Source organism: Hibiscus syriacus, unplaced genomic scaffold, assembly GCF_006381635.1.
Source record: "Hibiscus syriacus cultivar Baekdansim isolate YM2019G1 unplaced genomic scaffold, ASM638163v2 tig00109936_pilon, whole genome shotgun sequence".
NCBI lineage: Eukaryota > Viridiplantae > Streptophyta > Magnoliopsida > Malvales > Malvaceae > Hibiscus > Hibiscus syriacus.
The window spans coordinates 702,691-722,694 of record NW_024062533.1 but is presented as its reverse complement, the minus strand read 5'-3'; the positions used below and the strand labels follow the sequence as shown (position 1 = coordinate 722,694).

Sequence of the window (20,004 nt, the reverse complement as noted above, 5' to 3'; positions counted from 1 at the left end):
ATCCTGATTTCTGTTTTATGGTTTGGGTCCACTTTGGAGGTCTCATGTTCCTTTCAACAGTTAATGTTTTCTGTTTTGTTCGTCTATGACAAGAGGTAAGGTTGTGAAGAACTTTGTATGATTTTATGATAATAAATATTTGGTTTTACTATTACTTGATTTTTTTTATATCATGCATGAAATATCTAAATTATTATTTATATTTAGAGGGCACACTGAGCTTAGCAGCTCACTTTGTTTCTGTTTCTATTTTCAGATTATCCAGATGCATAATTGGTTTAGCTATCATTTTATACCGTGCTAACATTTTGCTTTCAACCTCTTTAATCTGTGGCATTGATTTATTAAGATCTCGTATTTGATTCAGTTGTAGCTCCTAGACCATATCTAAGGGTTACGATATTTATTTGGAAATAAAAAATATTTACATTAATTTTTGAATTAAAAAAAGTTCTTTTGGTTTTAAAATGAATATCTCTTTGTTATGAATAATCATAAATATCACAATCCAACAGCTTTGGACATTATCTCTTTACTTATCACAGCAAAACAACAAATTTTTATTTCTCAAAATAAAAAAAAAAAACTTTTTATATCATGTACGCTTTAAAAATAAATGAAACAAGAAAACATGTATTAATAATAATTAAATAAATAACTAAACATGTTGATGGTTAAATTGTGTAAAAATAGAAATAAAATTAGGTTTAAAACAATCAATTCAAGTGAAAAAATATTAAATTAAATAAATTGAAAAGGAGAAATAATCAAATCATAATTAACCTCAATAATAAGAAAACATACTCAAATTAGATTCAAGCTAAAACAACATCATTTTGGGTTAAAATAATTCTCCTAAAAGGACATAGTTCCTTGTACTGTGATAAAAAAAAACTAATTTATGTAGATGAAGCTCAAAGTTGGAATCTTCTTACAGGCAAACAACAACACATTATTTAAAAAGGAATCAAAGTTGTCAGAGAGAGAGAGAGATGCGCAGTGGCATCCTAATTAAAAAGAAGTCACCAAAGTTAATACAATTAAATCCACCACATTACACACAAATAACCATGCAAACACAGATGATAAAATGCGCTGATACCTTTGCATGCATGCTTTCTTATATTTATTCCATGTATCATCAGAGTCATGGTAGCCATCCCGTCATGTAATTATTCACACTCGGACCCCCGGTGACGGCCGATATCGTGTCCGGCTGATATCTGCAATCCAACACAATCGGTACAGTTAGTTAAGCCGTAGATTGTTATAGCTACGTATTCAGATATGAATATATGTGATACCCGATATGCAATGTCGGCTCGCAGTCCAATGGATGGAAGAAGACGTCGCCGGCCTGAGGCTGATTAGCTGGTTGTCGGCCGTAGCCGACATCCTCGACGTTTGGATTCAACTGAAGTGAATTTACTTGATACCCTTCCATCAACTGCAAAAACAATTGGTTCTCTCAAGTCATTGAATATGGTCTTTGGTAATCTTAGAAGTTAAAAAAGGAACTTACCCTTTGTTTTAGGGTCCTGTTGGCCTCATTAAGTAGATGTTCCTGCATCAAAGAGAATGACACATAGTTGCAATACCCAGGAATTCAATCATTTTGAAAGTAAATAAGTTAAGGGTATACATTTCGTTGGAGGTCAGTGAGCTGATCCAACATGTATTGAGTCTACAACAGATATACTCAAAGATCAGATTGATTATTATTTAGAAACACAAACAATTAGCAAAGTTCTTTCACTGCAATTTCCTAAAAGGATAAGAAAGCAATCTGATCAGCATACCCGAGTCGATCGGATCAGCTTTAACGATGAATCGAGCTGCCTCTCAAGCGACTCGAGCTCTTTGCTGCTCAAAGGGCCAAGATCTTCTCCTAGTAAATTCCTTTGGGACCTCTGTAAGGCTTCATATCGTGCTTTGAACTTCAGATATTCCTGCTGACTGCTCAACTCCTACATAGACACCATGAAAATGATGAATTTAAAGCATGGATTCGTTTGCCACTAAACACCAGATTTGAAGAAAACTTAAGCATTGAAAAACATATGCACAATCGTACAGGCAACCACGCCTGTTCCTACTACTGTATGAAGCTGTTAATAATGGATATTGACTCAAATTTGAGTTAGAAATTAAGATGGATTTTCTTGTAATTTTATTAATTAAAAATCACCTAATGATTAAGTTCGTTTAGTTAAGAATTCTTATGGAATAAAGTTTGTTTTCCCTATAAATATTTGGTAGGTCCTATAGCTTTTAGAGTTATGAGAGAATATTTTTCAAGAACTGTAATTTTTTTAGTCCATGCAACTTTTGAGGTTTATATTGCATATATGAATTTTGTAGGGATATAAAAAATTAATTAGAGATACACCGGATTTCAACATAATTCTAGCCTTCATCATCACTACACTTATAGTGAATTATTATTTTTATCATCGATTAAGATAGATAAGATTAAATCGCATCAAAACCCGTCTACTATCTTATTTTATTTTAATCTTGTTTTATTTATTTTCTGATTACAGATTCCTAATATTATCTAGACTATCACACAAACAAATGATAATATTAATTTGACACAAATTGATTTAATTTTTTTTAAAATTCTTCATATATTTGAAATTCTGAATCTCGAATTTACGTTTCAATATGAATATATCATAGATGTTGTAGATATAAATAATAAGAAGTTTAACTGTATTAGATATAAATCTAAATTCTAATCTATAATTAATTTGGTTGAAATTTACTTAATAAATAATTAATTTTATTTAAAAAAGTTGCAGAGATGAGCATATTACCAGAGCCTCCCTAGCTGAAACATTTGTCTCGGGAGCTCCATGGCTGCACTTCTGGTACCTCTCCAATGTTTTCATCATGCTGCATAGCCATAAAATTTAGTAATTTTCTCACAATGCAAGATGCATCAATGGAAAAAGATGGGAAAAAAACATAAATTTTTTCAGTTTCCTAAAAAATATAGATCTGAGAGAAACCTGGGTGTTTAGAGTTTCGTTTAACCTGAAATAATTGAAAATCGAAAACCCTAACCTGTGGGGGGGGGGGAAGCAGCTTTGGAGAAATCAAAAACCCTAGAAAGACTCAGAACCATCCATGGAGATGTCTCCATCCACTTTCAAGTGATTGAAGCAGTAATTAAAATTCCCAGAAACAAAGAAAGAGAGAAATACAATATAATCCATTGGAAACAAAGGAAGTTCTTTTGTAAGAAAAAGAAAAGACGGATCTGAAAAACAGACATGACAGTGGTGAAGTCTCTTGTTTGTCTTTCCTGTTTTGATTTGGTCGTAAACATCTCTAACAGGTATCCATTGGTTCTTTATCTGTTTTGTTTCTTCTTAAAAAGCAAATGAAAATCAATCATCGAACTCCGAAATAAAACCCTACTCATGAGCTGAACACACTGATCAAACATAATTTATAATAATTCAAGGGAAAGATGAAGATCTAAACTTGACATGGAAGAAAAGAATTGATTCCTGAAATTCAAAGCTAATCCTCAGCAGATCTTCGAGTTTCTTCAAGTTAGATCAGAGATTGAAGAAAATCAGATGACGAAAGATGAAAGAAGAAAGAGATGGGATTAGGGTAATCAATATAACAGTTGTCTTGGTTTAGATGCTAAAGAATTAACATCGGCAAGAAGGGGAAAACCACACAGGCACTGCCATAAACGCCAAGACATTCACCGAAACGGCAAAACTCAAGCATCACTTTATTTCATAAATTTTCACTCTTTTTCCTCTTTATTTTCTCTCAAAACTCTCAACACCTAAAAACAGCAAAAATCCCACCGTTTCAAGGTCAGAATTCAAAGCCAGCTATAAAGAAAGAGAAAGAGGGGGGCTTCGTTTTATGACCTTAAAAAACAAACCCTTCAACTTTAGAGGGAGAGAGAGTGTTGGATCATAAACTTGATCCATTATGGGAGCCTAAACCCAAACCCAAACTAAATTGATGTCATTACTTACATCATTTAATTAAAGATGTCATTGCTTACATCATTTAATTAATGATGTCATTGCTTACATCAATTTAGTTAGGTGAGAGTTAGATATTTGTTGAATTTGTAATGGTTTAAATTAGTTTATTTGTGTGGTGTAGGATTGTTCTTGAGTAGTATAAATACCCCTTCCCATTTTAGTTTTAAGCATCAAGAAAAATTAAGAGCTTCTAAGTGAGTGAAGAAGCAAAGTCTTATAAGAGTGAGTTGTAGTTCTTGTTTTTGAGTGAGAGTACTCTTGTAATATTTGTTTGAGTTTCAATAAAAGTTGTTTGTGTGAGTGTTTTATTTCCAACAAAGTGGTATCAGAGCGAGTTGGAAAGATCGAAGGTCTCGACGAGAGGAATACGACGCCGCCAGAATTTTCTCAATCTGAGTTCTGACGCACCGCCACGCACCGCCGGAAGACTGCTGCTAGAAAATCGAGTTGACTCACCGAGTTGAGCCGATTCAGCCGAGTTGGAGCCCTTGACCGAGTTGTCCAAGTCCCTCCAAAGTTTTTTTTTTCATCATTCCGGATTCATCCGTGCAATCGGATTTTACAAAATCTCATTATATTGAGAGATATGGCAAATGGTATGGCACCATTCCAAGTTCCGACACTCAACAACAACAACTACGACAATTGGAGTATCAAAATGAAGGCACTTCTTGGATCACAAGATGTGTGGGATATCATAGAGAAAGGCTATAATGAGCCTGCGGATGATGATGCTTTTGCTACTCTTACACCAAATCAAAAGACAACTTTGAAGGATTCAAGAAAGAGAGACAAGAAGGCTCTCTACCTCATCTATCAAGCATTAGATGATGATGGTTTTGAAAAGATTTCAAGTGCAAGCTCTAGCAAGGAAGCGTGGGAGAAGCTGCAAACCTCTTACAAATGATCCGAGCAAGTGAAGAAGGTTCGTCTCCAAACATTAAGAGGTGAATTCGAATCCTTAAACATGAAAGCATCTGAGTCTATTTCAGATTATTTCTCAAGAGTAGTAGCTGTTTCTAATCAATTAAAAAGAAATGGTGAAAAGTTAGACGATGTGAGGATAATAGAGAAGATACTCCGTTCGTTGGATCCCAAATTTGAGCACATCGTCGTGACGATTGAAGAAACTAAAGACTTGGAAGAAATGAAGATCGAACAGCTCCAAGGATCATTGCAAGCATACGAAGAGAAGCATAAAAAGAAGCATGAGTTTACTGAGCAACTCCTCAAGCTGCAACTCAAGGATATGCATGAGAGCCAACGCAATGATAGAAACCAACGTGGCCAAGGCAGAGGTAGAGGCCATGGACGAGGTGGAAGTCGAGGTCGTGGACAAGGCTGGAATTACAACAATAACAATTCCAACAACAACTATGAGAAAGGAGAAAGCTCAACACGAGGCCGTGGAAGAATTAATCCAAACTCAAAGTATGACAAATCTCAAATTCGATGTTATAATTGTCAAAAATTTGGGCATTATGCTTCAGAATGTAGAGCTCCCAACAACAAAATTGAGGAGAAGGCCAATTACGTGGAGGAAAAGACAGATGGCAAAGAAACTCTTCTTCTAGCACGAAAGGAAACTGATGGTGGCCAAGCAAATTCCTGGTATCTTGACAGTGGTGCAAGCAATCACATGTGTGGAAGGAAAGACATGTTTGTGGAGCTAGACGAGTCAGTAAGTGGAAATGTTTCGTTTGGAGATGATTCCACAATAGCAGTGAAAGGGAGAGGTAACATTCTTATCCGTTTGAAAGATGGGAGACATCAATTTATTTCAAATGTCTACTATGTGCCCAATATGAAAAGTAACATTTTAAGTTTAGGGCAATTGGTAGAGAAAGGTTATGATATTCATATGAATAATTATAATCTTTCTATAAAAGATGATAAGAATAACTTCATTGCTAAAGTGCCGATGTCAAAGAATAGAATGTTCTTGATCAACATACAAAATGATGTTGCAAAGTGCCTGAAAGCTTGCTACAAAGATGCATCATGGCTTTGGCATCTTCGATTTGGGCATCTCAATTTTGGAGGTCTAGAGCTATTATCTAAGAAGGAGATGGTGAAAGGACTACCTCACATCAACCATCCTGACCAGCTCTGTGAAGGGTGTCTAGTCGGGAAACAATTCAGGAAAAGCTTTCCAAAGGAGTCAGAGACAAGAGCTAAGAAGCCACTTGAGCTCATCCATACCGATGTGTGTGGACCGATCAAGCCAAGCTCTCTCGGTAACAATAACTATTTTCTTCTCTTCATTGATGATTTTTCAAGAAAAACCTGGGTATATTTCTTGAAACAGAAGTCAGAAGTTTTTGAAGTCTTCAAGAAGTTCAAAGCAGCAGTGGAGAGAGAAAGCGGTAGAAAGATCAAAGCCATGAGATCCGATCGAGGTGGAGAATTTACTTCCAAGGAGTTTCAAGAGTTCTGTGAAGCAAATGGAATTCGTCGACCAATGACAGTTCCTAGATCCCCCCAGCAAAATGGTGTGGCAGAAAGAAAGAATAGAACAATTCTCGACATGGCACGAAGCATGCTCAAAAGCAAGAAACTACCCAAAGAATTTTGGGCGGAAGCAGTATCGTGTGCAGTCTACTTGTCAAATCGATCTCCAACAAGAAGTGTATGGGGAAAGACACCGCAAGAGGCATGGAGTGGAAGAAAGCCTGGCATTTCCCACTTGAGAACCTTTGGAAGTATAGCCCATGTTCACGTACCAGACGAGAGAAGAACGAAGCTTGATGATAAAAGCGAGAGTTTTATCTTCATCGGCTATGATGCTAATTCGAAGGGCTACAAGTTGTACAATCCAGACAATAAGAAGTTTGTGATTAGTCGAGATGTGGTCTTCAACGAAGAAGGAGAATGGGATTTTAACTCTCATACAGATGACTTCAATTTCTTTCCTCTGTTTGAAGATGATGAGCAGACAATGAGGGAGCAACTAGATGAATCTCAACAAGAGCTTGCAACTCCACCCACTTCACCAACATCAACCACTCAAGGAGACTCATCACCTTCATCATCGTCAAGTGGGAGTCAAAGTGAAAGAGTTGTGCAACGCACAAGAAGCCTTAGAGATCTCTATGAGGTAACTGAACGACAAGATAATCTTACATTATTTTGTCTGTTTGCCGATTGTGAACCAGTGAGCTTTCAAGAAGCGGTACAAGAAAAGAAATGGAGAGATGCGATGGACGAAGAAATCAAGGCCATCGAGAAGAATGACACATGGGAACTTACCTCACTTCCCAAGGGACATAAGGCGATAGGTGTCAAATGGGTGTATAAAACAAAGCAAAACACCAAAGGAGAGATTGAAAGGCACAAGGCGAGGCTAGTTGCTAAAGGCTATAGTCAAAAGGCTAGAATTGACTATGATGAGGTATTTGCTCCTGTTGCTCGATTGGAGACTATCAGACTAATCATTTCTTTGGCAGCTCAAAACAAGTGGAAGATACAACAGATGGATGTAAAGTCCGCCTTCCTAAATGGAGTTCTTGAAGAGGAACTTTACATTCAGCAACCATCAGGCTATGAAGTCAAAGGGCATGAAGACAAGGTGTTGAAGTTGAAGAAGGCTCTTTACGGGCTAAAACAAGCACCAAGGGCATGGAATAGCCGAATCGACAAGTACTTCCAAGAGAATGGCTTCAACAAATGTCCCTACGAGCATGCTCTATATATCAAGATCAAAGATGAAGATATTTTGATCGTGTGCCTCTACGTGGACGATTTGATCTTCACTGGAAGCAACCCAAGCATGTTTAATGAATTCAAGGATGTGATGATGAAAGAATTCGAGATGACAGACATGGGGCTCATGGCGTACTACCTTGGCATTGAAGTTAAGCAACAAAATGATGGAATTTTCATTTCACAGGAAAGCTATGCAAAGGAGATACTGAAGAAGTTCAAGATGGAGAACTGTAAGCCAATAAGCACACCAGCAGAATACGGGATCAAGATGACCAAACATAAAGAAGGCGAAAGTGTAGATCCAACATTCTTCAAAAGTTTGGTAGGAAGTCTACGCTATCTAACTTGCACGAGACCCGATATTCTTCACGCAGTTGGATTGGTTAGTCGCTACATGGAATCCCCAACAACCACCCATTTTAAAGCCGCAAAGAGAATTCTTCGCTATCTGAAAGGTACAATTGACTTTGGCTTGTTCTATTCAGTTTCTAATGATTACAAGCTTGTTGGATATAGCGACAGTGATTGGGGTGGAGACATAGATAATCGAAGGAGCACTACTGGATTCGTATTTTTCATGGGAGATATTGCATTCACATGGATGTCAAAGAAACAACCGATTGTCACATTATCCACTTGTGAAGCGGAATATGTTGCTGCTACCTCATGTGTTTGTCATGCAATTTGGCTTAGAAATCTATTGAAGGAGATTGGTTTGATACAAGAAGAGCCTACCAAGGTTTGTGTCGACAACAAGTCAGCCATTGCCTTAGCAAAGAATCCAGTATTCCATGATCGAAGCAAGCACATTGATATTCGCTACCACTATATAAGGGAGTGTGTTGCAAGAAAAGATGTGGAAGTTGAATATGTGAAGTCACAAGATCAAGTTGCTGATATTTTTACCAAGCCACTGACCAGCGAAGACTTCTTAAGATTAAGGAACCTACTAGGGGTCACGAGATCAAGTTTAAGGGAGGGTGTTGGATCATAAACTTGATCCATTATGGGAGCCTAAACCCAAACCCAAACTAAATTGATGTCATTACTTACATCATTTAATTAAAGATGTCATTGCTTACATCATTTAATTAATGATGTCATTGCTTACATCAATTTAGTTAGGTGAGAGTTAGATATTTGTTGAATTTGTAATGGTTTAAATTAGTTTATTTGTGTGGTGTAGGATTGTTCTTGAGTAGTATAAATACCCCTTCCCATTTTAGTTTTAAGCATCAAGAAAAATTAAGAGCTTCTAAGTGAGTGAAGAAGCAAAGTCTTATAAGAGTGAGTTGTAGTTCTTGTTTTTGAGTGAGAGTACTCTTGTAATATTTGTTTGAGTTTCAATAAAAGTTGTTTGTGTGAGTGTTTTATTTCCAACAGAGAGGGAGAGAAAGGATGGGTTTAGTTGTTTTGGTGATATACCTTGAACTACTGCAAAACTCGTACAGTTTTCCTCTATTGGAGAAGATGATGAGAGCAACCTCGGCATCACAAAGAACCGAAAGCTCATACGCTTTCTTCAAAAGCCCATTCCTTCTCTTAGCAAAAGTCACCTGCCTGTTAATCTTGTTCTCTATCCTCTTCAACTCAACCCTACCTCTCCCCATTTTTTTCAACAAAACCCAAACGCTGTAAATGACACTATGTTTCTTTTCTTCTTCTTCTTCTTCTTCTTCTTCTTCTTCTTCTTCTTCTTCTTCTTCTTCTTCTTCTTTCTACCCTTTTTATTCTCTTATCATCATTTTCTAATCTAATTCTAATCAAAACCAGAATCTTTTGCTTTGTTTTACACACTAAACAAAATGATAAGACATCCCTAAACAAAAGGAGTTTTATTTTCTCTTTATATCTCTCTCCCCAAAGGTACCTATTTTTTTTTGTACGTTCAACCGTTAGATGGTTGATCCAACGGTAGAGGAAAGGAGAGCAGCCAAAGACGAAGAAGCTGGAAAACCTTAACCAATAAATGCAAAGCGAACTGTGACAGTGCTACGTGTCGACAGGAGAAGCAGACAGGCTTGGTAATGACTCAACTGATCAATTTAGGGTTCGGGCAATCGTGTGACCTAACCTTAAGAAGGTGAACCTTTCGTAATATGTTTTGCGATATTACCCTTCTCGGTGTTCTCTCCGGCTCGGCTTTCCATGTCGGAATCTGTCTTTGGTATTTTGGTTTTTAAGACAAATCGTTGTCTTAAGATATTCTATAGTTATTTTTTTTGTCAAAATATAATTTTATTAAGAATTTAAAGAAACAAACTGAAAATCGAAATTATGTGTTCTCATTAAAAACCTCTTTAAACCTAATTTGAAAAAAAAAAGTACAAGATAACTTAGTAAAAAATACAACTCTACAACTTTAAAAACGGACAACCATTAACAAAAGCGTTAGGACAATACATATAATTTTCAGCAGAACGCAGATACAAAACTAACCGACGCTGACAATTAACCCTCACCATCATGCTTTAAATAGCTCACACTAGCGCATCCCTTCTTTGGCTAGATGATCCGCCAATCCGATAAGGCTTCTAGGCGCAAACATGAAAATCACTCATGCAATCGACTGAATCAATCTAACTACTCGACAAAGAAATTACACCATCGCCGTGATCTCATCATCAAGATTGAAATCCAATTCAAGACCACCTGCGAATCAGAATCCGCTGCATGGTTTGCCTATCCAAACCATTGAGATTCTATAGTTACGTTGTACGATAATTTAATTTAAGATTAAGAAGTTGTGAAAATAAGACAAAAGACCTAATATTTTAGGTCGAGTATAATTTAAAATGTTATTTTTTTTATCACACTTTCAACTGCGTCTATTTCCTTTGGTTTTTAACCTTGGTCTAGGTTGTTGTTTCTTATATTTTTCCTAAGATATTCTTTGCAACAAATCCAGACAACGTAATTATAATTTGGTTAGATAAAACAAAACCTAATACTTACGCTCTTAAAAATAAACAAGTAATAAAAAAAAACCTTGAATTTTACTATAACGAGTTTAACTTGGTATTGTTTTACAGAGGTCTGTGTATGGTGAGATTATTTACTGAGTCAAATGGGTATCTTTAATAATAATGACAAGAATTGCATGATTAGAACGCATGCAAATATTACTGAGTGAGATAAGAAAATCTGAAGAAGGAAATATATAAATATCGAGTAGTTGGTTGGGGAGTTTTGAAAGAATTAAGGAAGATTAATATTGCTAAATGCTGCTCACATTAGTTTCTTAATCTGCTTTGTACATTTTGCAAGCGATTAAGAAAGTTTTGTTGAAAGGATTACTTGCGTTAGTTGATGCATATGTGATTAATTCAAAACATATATGAGAATTACTTGCTTGACTCAAAGGATAAAACTAGGATGATATCATGGGATTAAATTGTTTAACTTTAAAATTAACAAGGACTTAGAAAGTATTTAAACAAAAATGAGAATTGGGGTCTAATTTATTAATTTTAAAATTGGTAGACAAGATAATAGGTATATACCGTGATTTTGTACTCGAATTGCAATTTTTTTTCCCTATCTTTATTCATTATGGCATCCGATTCCATATGCTCCATGTTTTTTTTTATTGGAAAACTATCTAGGGTTATCAACTTATGTTAATAAATGCACTTCACATATGAATAATTATTCATGTAAAAAACTTTTTTTTAACAATGATTTGGAAATTATGAATAATTATTATCTTATAATTAATTTAAACTATTTTAAAAAAATGTCGTATAATTTGTTTGAGGCTTATAACGTTAGAGTTCAGGATTAAAATAGATATGATGATGAATCCGTCAAATGATCTCAATGGTTAAAGGGATAGTTGTTCTCTCTAAAAGTTTTGGATTCGATACGTTACGCTTGTAGGGTGTGTGTTTCTAATGCTAAGAAAGATTATGAACAAATATTATTCGATAACTATTAAAAGAAAAGATAAGTTGATGGAGTTCATATTTTATATTATTGATGTATTAGATAATTTTCCTTCCATTATTATTCTATATATATATATGAACTGTTATCATTAAAATGATTAAATTTTTTTAGTGCTTATATTATTTTAAAATTATAGATTTAAAATCTATATTTTAATCTGATATGTTTTATTTTCTTTTTATTTTCTACATTTTAAAATTTTATCATTATCCGAACAATAATAATAATATTCGTTAAGTTAAAGTTAATATTAGTATTTGTATTATGCATAATTTATAAGTATTTAAACTTATTTTTTTTTTATCAAAATAGGTGCCTAAAGCATTTATCTTTTCTCATCTAAGTTCTAAAAAAGTTAAAGTGTGATATTAATTAAAGAATACTTTAAATACTTAGATTAAAAAGATTAAATACTTTATGTACTTATTTTGACAAAAAAATACTTTAAATACTTAAATGAAAAAGATGATATATTTTGGTACTGGTATAAGCCATAAAATTATGCACCCTTGATTGAATTGCATTTAAAGGGGATTATAAAGGCAAAGGGACCATGAGAGAGTGGATTTTGAAAGGGTAGAGCATAGAGACAAAATCAAGAGTCGAAAACTATGCGGGTTCCTCTTTGTATTCTAAAGTGAAGCCAAGTTTCCATGGCTGCAATCATGCACCCCTACACGACCAGCCACTATATTGGCTTGCTGCCATCAATGTTCAATGGGGATGTGGCTTATGTCTCACACAAATATTAATACACCCATTAATTAATTATTTTTATCCATCAGTTATATATATATATATATATATATATATATATATATATATATATATATTAAATTTTAAGATATATAAGTTAGGGTAAAGTACACAAGTAATCCTCGGCTATAGAGTGCTACTCTATTGAGTCTTCTGACTATTAAAAGTTATAAAATGATCCTTTAATTATATGGCATTACTTTGTTGAGTCCTCCAACTATTAAAAATTACAAAATGATCACCTAATTATTCATATGCTCCAAACTCGTCCTTTCCGATTAAAAAATTGATGACAGTTTGAACTGGATGTTAACTCACGAACTATGATATGATACAATTTAATCAGAATCTCAAGTGATTATCATATTCCTATAAAAACTTGTTAATGTTCATATCAGACTACCATCAATTTTTTAATGGAAAATGATGAGATTGGAACATATAAATAGTCGAAATGACCATTTTGTAACTTTTAATTATCGATGGACTCAACAAAGCAACATCCAATAATTAAAGAATTATTTTATAACTTTTAATAATTAAATGACTAAACAAAATAAAATATTATAATCGAGCGACTATTTATGTACTTTATTCTCTAAGTTATTTTTAAGAGAGAGAAAAAAGAGTTCCCCCATTTGAAAGCGACATCTAACCAATCTCTCCGTGCCTTCATTACATCGCCTCAATCATCAACCCCGATGGCCCATTGATAGTGGAAAAAAATGGTTGTGTTCCCATATATAATGAGATAAGGGGAGGGAAGATAGTAGGCTGCCCCCAACATTAGGTTGAGAGCATCCTCCGTAGGAGACCTCCAAATTATGAAATGCCTTCCATGGGACTCGATCCCACGACCTCAAGGTTAAGAACCTTGTGCTCTACCAACTGAGCTGGATGGTCACCGTATTCCAACCCGACATAAATGTTTTTTTCATCCGAATCGACGATTACTTTATGATCGTCGATTCGAACAATCGGAGTTGCAAATTGGAGACATAGAAAGGAAGGGTGTGTGAGTTGGGTTGGGGGGACCATTTTAAAAGGAATCGGAGGTGTGAATTGAAAAATCCAAAGGGTAAAGGTAAAATAATTGAAGGTAGAGGGATGGGGTGAGCAAATGTCAGATTTTTATTTCCGTTTTAAGGAAGACACTGTCAACGTCAACAGCATGACACGTGGATGCTTTTCCTTTCTCGGATGCTTCTCATCATGGAAGTCACGTCTACTCGGCTTTCTCCATATATTGGACGTCTTTATCACCAACTACATACGTCTGATCAATCCTATATTTTTACTTTACGTATAAATGATAAAAAAAAATAGGGTAATCTAGTAAAATATCACTTATCTTTATGGTCGAGAATAAAAATGCCACTGACGTTTTAATTTTGTCAATTTTAACACGGACGTTTATGTTTCACTTCAATTTTGCCACTCCACTAGATGATGACATGACAATTTTATTTCGCGTCGTTTTGGCACTACCATTTTGATGCTCAAAACGACGTCGTTTTGTTGATGAAATTTTATTCCTACCAGAAAACATTAAAAACAACAACGAAATTTACCATTTTCACAATACTGAAACACAAAATAGAAAGAAAAAGAAGTCACTCATGGTGTTTATCTGCCGAAAATTTTCACTTTGCAAGCCAACACTCATCGTATTATTGTTCCTCCACCATCGTTATCGGATAATCATTCGACGCCGAATTCTCACATCTCCAAGACCCACCTTCAGACAAACTCGGTGACAGCCAGTCGTTGCTTAAACTGTCACTCAAAACTACCAACGATATTGATGAAGACGAAGAGCACGATTCACTTACCTTAACTTCAGGGGAGGAAGCAACAACAGTAGAGGGCTATTGGAGTTGACCTTCTTGGATTTCTTTTAAGCTCTCTCTCTTTTCAGCTTTTCATAAATGACCTGAATCTTAGAATCCACCGCGTTCTTCAGAGCATTCAAACGAGCACCGTCATCAAAACCCAGTTTACTTGGATCCTTGAGGTTTTGAAAATTCAACCTCGTGTATTCCCCTCTAAGCTTATAAGCAGCACGATCGTATGCATAAGCGACGGCTTCAGCTGTTTCGTAAGTCCCTAACCACATCCGCATTCTATTTTGCAGTAGTCTAATTTAGGCCACCCATTTCCCCCACTGTCTTTGCCTCAATCCTCTGTATTGCTTCTTCTTTTGAGGAGTCGAGTAGTTGCTCGTCGACACCGGAGAAAGAAAAGGAAAAGAGTTGCCGGAAAAGGAATTGTTCCGTTTGTTTTGTTGGTTGAACTTTTGAAGCAGGTCTCGTTGGCAAAGATAGACTGAAGAGCCTAATGGCTCGGTGGTGATGGTCGTTGATGGTGCACAATGAGAGAAGATTGAATCTAGATAATGAGGGTGACAATGGTAGTGATGAACATTTATAATAGTTTTGTCAAGATTATACCAAGTTTAAGTTAGCTTGGTGGTTGGGTATTTAGTTTTGTAGTTTAAAGGTCTACGGTTCGAATCCCATGAAAAACATTTTTTTCATCAACAAAACGGCGACGTTTTGAGCATCAAAACGGTCGTGCCAAAACAACGTCGTTTTGATGAGGGAGTCATGTCATCGCCGTTACGGAATAAAATTGCCATGTCATCATCCCGTTAACGGATTAACGGCGGAGTGGCAAAATTGCAGTGAAACATAAACGTCTATGCTAAAATTGACAAAATTGAAACGTCAGTGACATTTTTGATCCCGAGCATAAAGATGAGTGGTATTTGACATAAATTACCCTAAAATATATATAATCCAATTCAATAAATACAATTTTTTTCCCTAAAAGGATAAGTGATGATTTATTTATGAAGTAGAGTCACAATACATGTTTTATTAAAAAACCTTAAGTTTATTTAGAAGAAAAAGAGTGCAATGTACCGATGCTCAACTCAAACCGATAATATAAGGACTCAAGGCTCGAAACCATCCCTAAGTGATTACACCAGATAGCCCTGCCATGTTAAGAAACTCAAAACAAGTATAACAAGTGTATATTCTCGTTCACACTTTTTCAACGATACAATGGTAAGTTTATATAGGTAAAACTTTAACCAACTATTAACCTAACTGGCATAACCGACTCTTAGCTGGCAAGCATAACAGTTTTGATAACAGTTCTAACAAACTTCACAAGTTTTTAGTACCACCTTCAGCTACATGCAACATACCACCTTCAGCTACACCAGCTCACGCAACACACCAACTTCAGCTACACCAACTCTTATTCTCTAATATGCCAAGACATCATAAAAAACACCTCTTTGACATTCGCCAAACCTTACTCCTACACTAACCACTGTTGGAAACAATAGCATGGCAACAAGGGCACAAAAACAAGAACCATCCCTAGGCAATTACATCAATCAAACCGACTAAACAGCGGCAACAAAAATTTTTGACATTAGCCAAACCTTGCAACTAGGCTAACCACTACCTGGAACACAATTACATGACAGAACAAGGTTAGGTCTACCACACACTACGATTACTATCTAACTTCTCTCAACCAAATAAGAACTTGATTTCTTCCAATTCCATTTTGACCAAACCTGTGGGTATCTGTTTTTGTCTCTCTAAACTCAAAGCAAACTGCCCAGGAATATGACATACAGTAATCGTAACATTTAGACACGAGATCAGAAAAGGGGGAACAGACCTTGGGTTGGCGATCCATTTTGCAACCGAATCGTTATCCGTTTCAATGATTAAGATTGAATGACCAAACCATTTAGAACTCGGGAACAATTCGAAAGGGTCCAAAATTACTGTTAATTCAGCCTCCATTGAATCTGTCAAACCAATATTTCTTGAAAATTTGATTAAAATAACACTGTTATGATCTCGAAGAACGCCGCCTATCCTACCAATGCCAACATTATCTCTACAGTTGTATCAGCGTTGAACTTGTACTTCCTGGGAGGAGGACGAGCGCTGATTCCGATGATAGGTCTCTGCTTAGGAATAGACTTAATAGAAATTGCCTGGGGATGTCGAATAAATTCTTGAATTGAAGGAAAACAATTTGGCCGTATGTTTTTACACCAGAACCCAATTCTTAATAAAGTTAGGTCCAGGGATTTAAATAACGTTTGCGGTCATGTTTTCGGTCGCGTCATATTTATCACGTTTACGGACATAATGGATGCCATTGCAGTCATTGCTGATGTCGCAGTCGTAATTTTTTTTTAAATGTCGCACAACTTGCCTTAAAATGACTAAATTAAATATAATAAAAATAAAAATTTAAATTGCAAAAATTTAGATTAATGAATTTAAGACTAAATTACAAAAAAATTAAAGTTTACTTTTTAAACTAGGGATTAAATTATAAATTCTAAAAGGTGAGAAGTGTAAAATTAATATATCCTTTAAAATTATATTTAAAAAATAAAAAATAAAACAAATATGTCAACTCCCCTCCCCTTTCACCGACTCTTCATTGTTTGAAAATAAAAATTGCTATCACTTTCAACTCCTCCCGACCTTTCATTTTCTGAAACAAAGAAAAAAAGTTTAAAGTTTCATCTTTTACAACGTGGAAGCCCGTCGTTACTGTTTAATTTTTTCACCGGCGGAGAAGCTCGACGGTACACGTAAAGTTTCAGTTTTACATTTTTTTTCACAGTAGCGGTATATAACAGTAATATCATCCCATTATGGGCGCTATACACTGTTACCCGTTAAATTGCGGGCATAACTGACCGCTATTGACGTGATTTCGTTACCCACCGTGATTTTCCAGAATATCGATTTTGGACGTCGACACTACCGCGAAATAGCGGCCGCTATTACAGTTGCGTTCCGCTATTTGAATCCCTGGTTAAATCTATTAATCACCCTTCTTCCAGCTGCTTCTTGTTGAAGACAATATCATTGCGAATTATGGTTAGTGTCTAAACAATCCCTGAAAATACTAGCAACTAAAAAAGCTTCATCTTCGAAAATAATAATAATAAACACGAAATTAATGGATTAAATAAGAATTAATTTTATCTTCACATATGATTATCAAAATACACAGTGATTGAGCTTTTAAATTTGAATTGTTTAGGAGCCTCGATAAAACTAAATCCGAGTATAATTACATAAATATAATTATATTAATATATTAAAGATTGATATATTTTCGAAATCAAAGTGATTTGTCTATGAAATTATTTAAATCACCTAATTTATCATCACTTCTTGATAAGATAATTGATAAAATTAAAAATTTAACATAAATGTATACGATCCCACCGTCTTTGGGTTGAATCAGACTATTCGGTGATAGTAAACTTGTTCCACTTTTAGTTCAATAATGCTTACTTTTGGACATTGTTTCTCAACCACCGCACATGGGTTAGGGGGGAAAGCCAGAAAGTAACAAGGATCGCACATTCCAAATTTAATGCACTGCTTTGAGCCATTTTGCGCATACCACGTTCGCCTACTTTCATTGGCCGCCACTATACGTATCATGTTCATGTACTTATGTTTAGTATCGCCCACAAATTAACCTAAAGTTTAGCCGGTTTCATCAGGTAGGGTTGTGGGAAAAATAATTATTTTATATAAGTCATCCACCATATTATTTCCTGAACTAAGGTTTTTTATTGATCTGAAGACGCCGTGCACCCCGGGAATCTTCTCAATTTGCCTGAAGACGCCATGTAGTCGTAGGATCTTCTTCATTTGCCTGAAGAGGCCATGCAATCGTGAAGTCTTTATATTTAGCTTGAAGACGCGTGAGCACATGGCGTCTTTAGGTTGGTACCGTTCAATTCACCCTAGATGGGGAAATAATCCCTGGGGTGGATTATATTGGGAATTAAAAAAATCCGACTTACATTATCTCAACCATTTTGCCAAGTTTAGCCGTATTAGATTTTCTTAAAGAATATATAAAAAATATTTAATAAAGTAACAATTATACATAGGAATAAGCATTTTATTTAGACTCGGGTCGATCTAATCGAGCCCTTCTTTATTTTAAAATTTTAGATTTTGGTTGATTTTCGAAGAATATGATCGGTTCAAATTTAAATTTAAGGTGAAAAAAATTCGATCAAATATAATATTATAATTATCTTTTATATATTTAGAGATAATTACAATACTATTTTTAATTAGGTTTTTATTTTACTTAATAAGAATAAATTATATATACAACGGGTCAAGTGCGAGTTTTAACCTTAGGAGTTTCAAGTGAAATTTTGGGTTGCTCCTAAATTTGGGTCGGATCGAATGCAGATGAAAGAGTATAATTTTTTGATCGAATTCGAGTGAACAAAAACCTAATTAACTTATAATCCTCCCTAATTATATATGGAGTGGAGTGGTAAGAGATTTATATATAAACTTATTTATATCATATTTAGTAAGATAAATAGATAAAACCTAGAAAATAAAGAGAACAAAAATAAATTTAACTTTCAACGTTTACCTATTTGATCAAATTGACTATTATATTTTTAACTAAATTTGGCATGAAATCCTTTTAAAAAAATAAAATTAACTATATTTACAGAACAGTAACTATCAACAACTTATTGATATAACGAGATGATACATTAGTTTTTTAAGAAAAATTTAAAGGTTTAATTCAGACATTATAAATGAAGTAAATTAAGTTAGACCATATAAATATACTTTTATAGTATTTTTTTATATAAAAAATTTAGGTCAGGGTGGCTCCCTCAGTCCATGACTAAGGTATACCTAAACCCAATTAGGATTTACATAAGAATTTATAGATTACCCACCAAGAGTGACGGTGACAGGATTCATGTTTAATGATATTCATGTTTTAAATTAACATAGTAATATTTATATTAATGATTAATGATATTCATGTTTTATTTTGTGTGAGTTTAAATCCTGACATTTATCTTAAAAATATAATACCTTTCTAATTAATAAAAAAATAGTATACATATTTATCATATATACCATGTCAATAAATAATTTAAAATTATAAAAATATAAAAATAAAATAAAATTACATGAACAAATAAATTGTCATGTAAGATATCATGTGAATTACATTAAAACTTTAACATTTTAAATATAAAAATAAAATAAAATTACATGAACAAATAAATTGTCATGTAAGATATCATGTGAACTACGCTAAAACTTTAACATTTTTAATTAATTACTTTATTGATTTTTTAAAAAAGATTGAAAAGTTAAATTAGTTATTTTAAATATTAAGAATTAAAATTAACTGAAAAGATAAAAGTTGAATTAATATAAAATATACATTAAGACCTATTATCATTAAGCCAATTTTTTTATAAAAAAAATTAACAATCTACTTATTATCTTGTCGAAAATAATGCTTTGACACCATAGTATGATTTTTTTTATTAAGTTAGAGTTGGATTATAAAATAATATTTATTTTAAAAACTCTTAATTATGTGGTAATGAACGCTCAATCACCCTTATTATAGTCGTTGGTGTTCGAAACCAGAACTTCTAGGAAAATAACTATTCCTTTAACCACGAGAGCATTTGATTTGTGCCATCAAAGTATAATCTTTG

General features: G+C 34.3%; 1 protein-coding gene and 1 pseudogene across 1 annotated transcript; both read right to left on the bottom strand.

Annotated features, from left to right (window-relative positions):
- Positions 1–1,132: 1,132 nt before the first annotated feature.
- Positions 1,133–9,382, bottom strand: LOC120210837 (agamous-like MADS-box protein MADS4). The gene is made up of 7 exons (XM_039209503.1): positions 9,153–9,382; positions 2,820–2,898; positions 1,800–1,967; positions 1,643–1,684; positions 1,523–1,564; positions 1,305–1,447; positions 1,133–1,223 (listed from the first exon to the last, which is right to left on the bottom strand). The coding sequence occupies exons 1-7, from the start codon at positions 9,335–9,337 to the stop codon at positions 1,148–1,150; spliced, it is 735 nt and encodes a 244-aa protein (XP_039065434.1). The 5' UTR covers positions 9,338–9,382; the 3' UTR covers positions 1,133–1,147.
- Positions 9,383–14,101: 4,719 nt separating this feature from the next.
- On the bottom strand, positions 14,102–16,635 carry LOC120210800 (annotated as a pseudogene).
- Between the last annotated feature and the right edge of the window lie 3,369 nt (positions 16,636–20,004).

Bases quoted from the DNA above. Each gene is read 5' to 3' on its own strand.
- LOC120210837 (XM_039209503.1), bottom strand. From the start codon at position 9,337: ATGGGGAGAGGTAGGGTTGAGTTGAAGAGGATAGAGAACAAGATTAAC. The intron at 1,685-1,799 runs GTATGCTGATCA...TATCTGTTGTAG, and splicing joins AGCTGATCCGATCGACTCGG to ACTCAATACATGTTGGATCA. The intron at 1,448-1,522 runs GTAAGTTCCTTT...TTGTTTTTGCAG, and splicing joins ACAGGACCCTAAAACAAAGG to TTGATGGAAGGGTATCAAGT.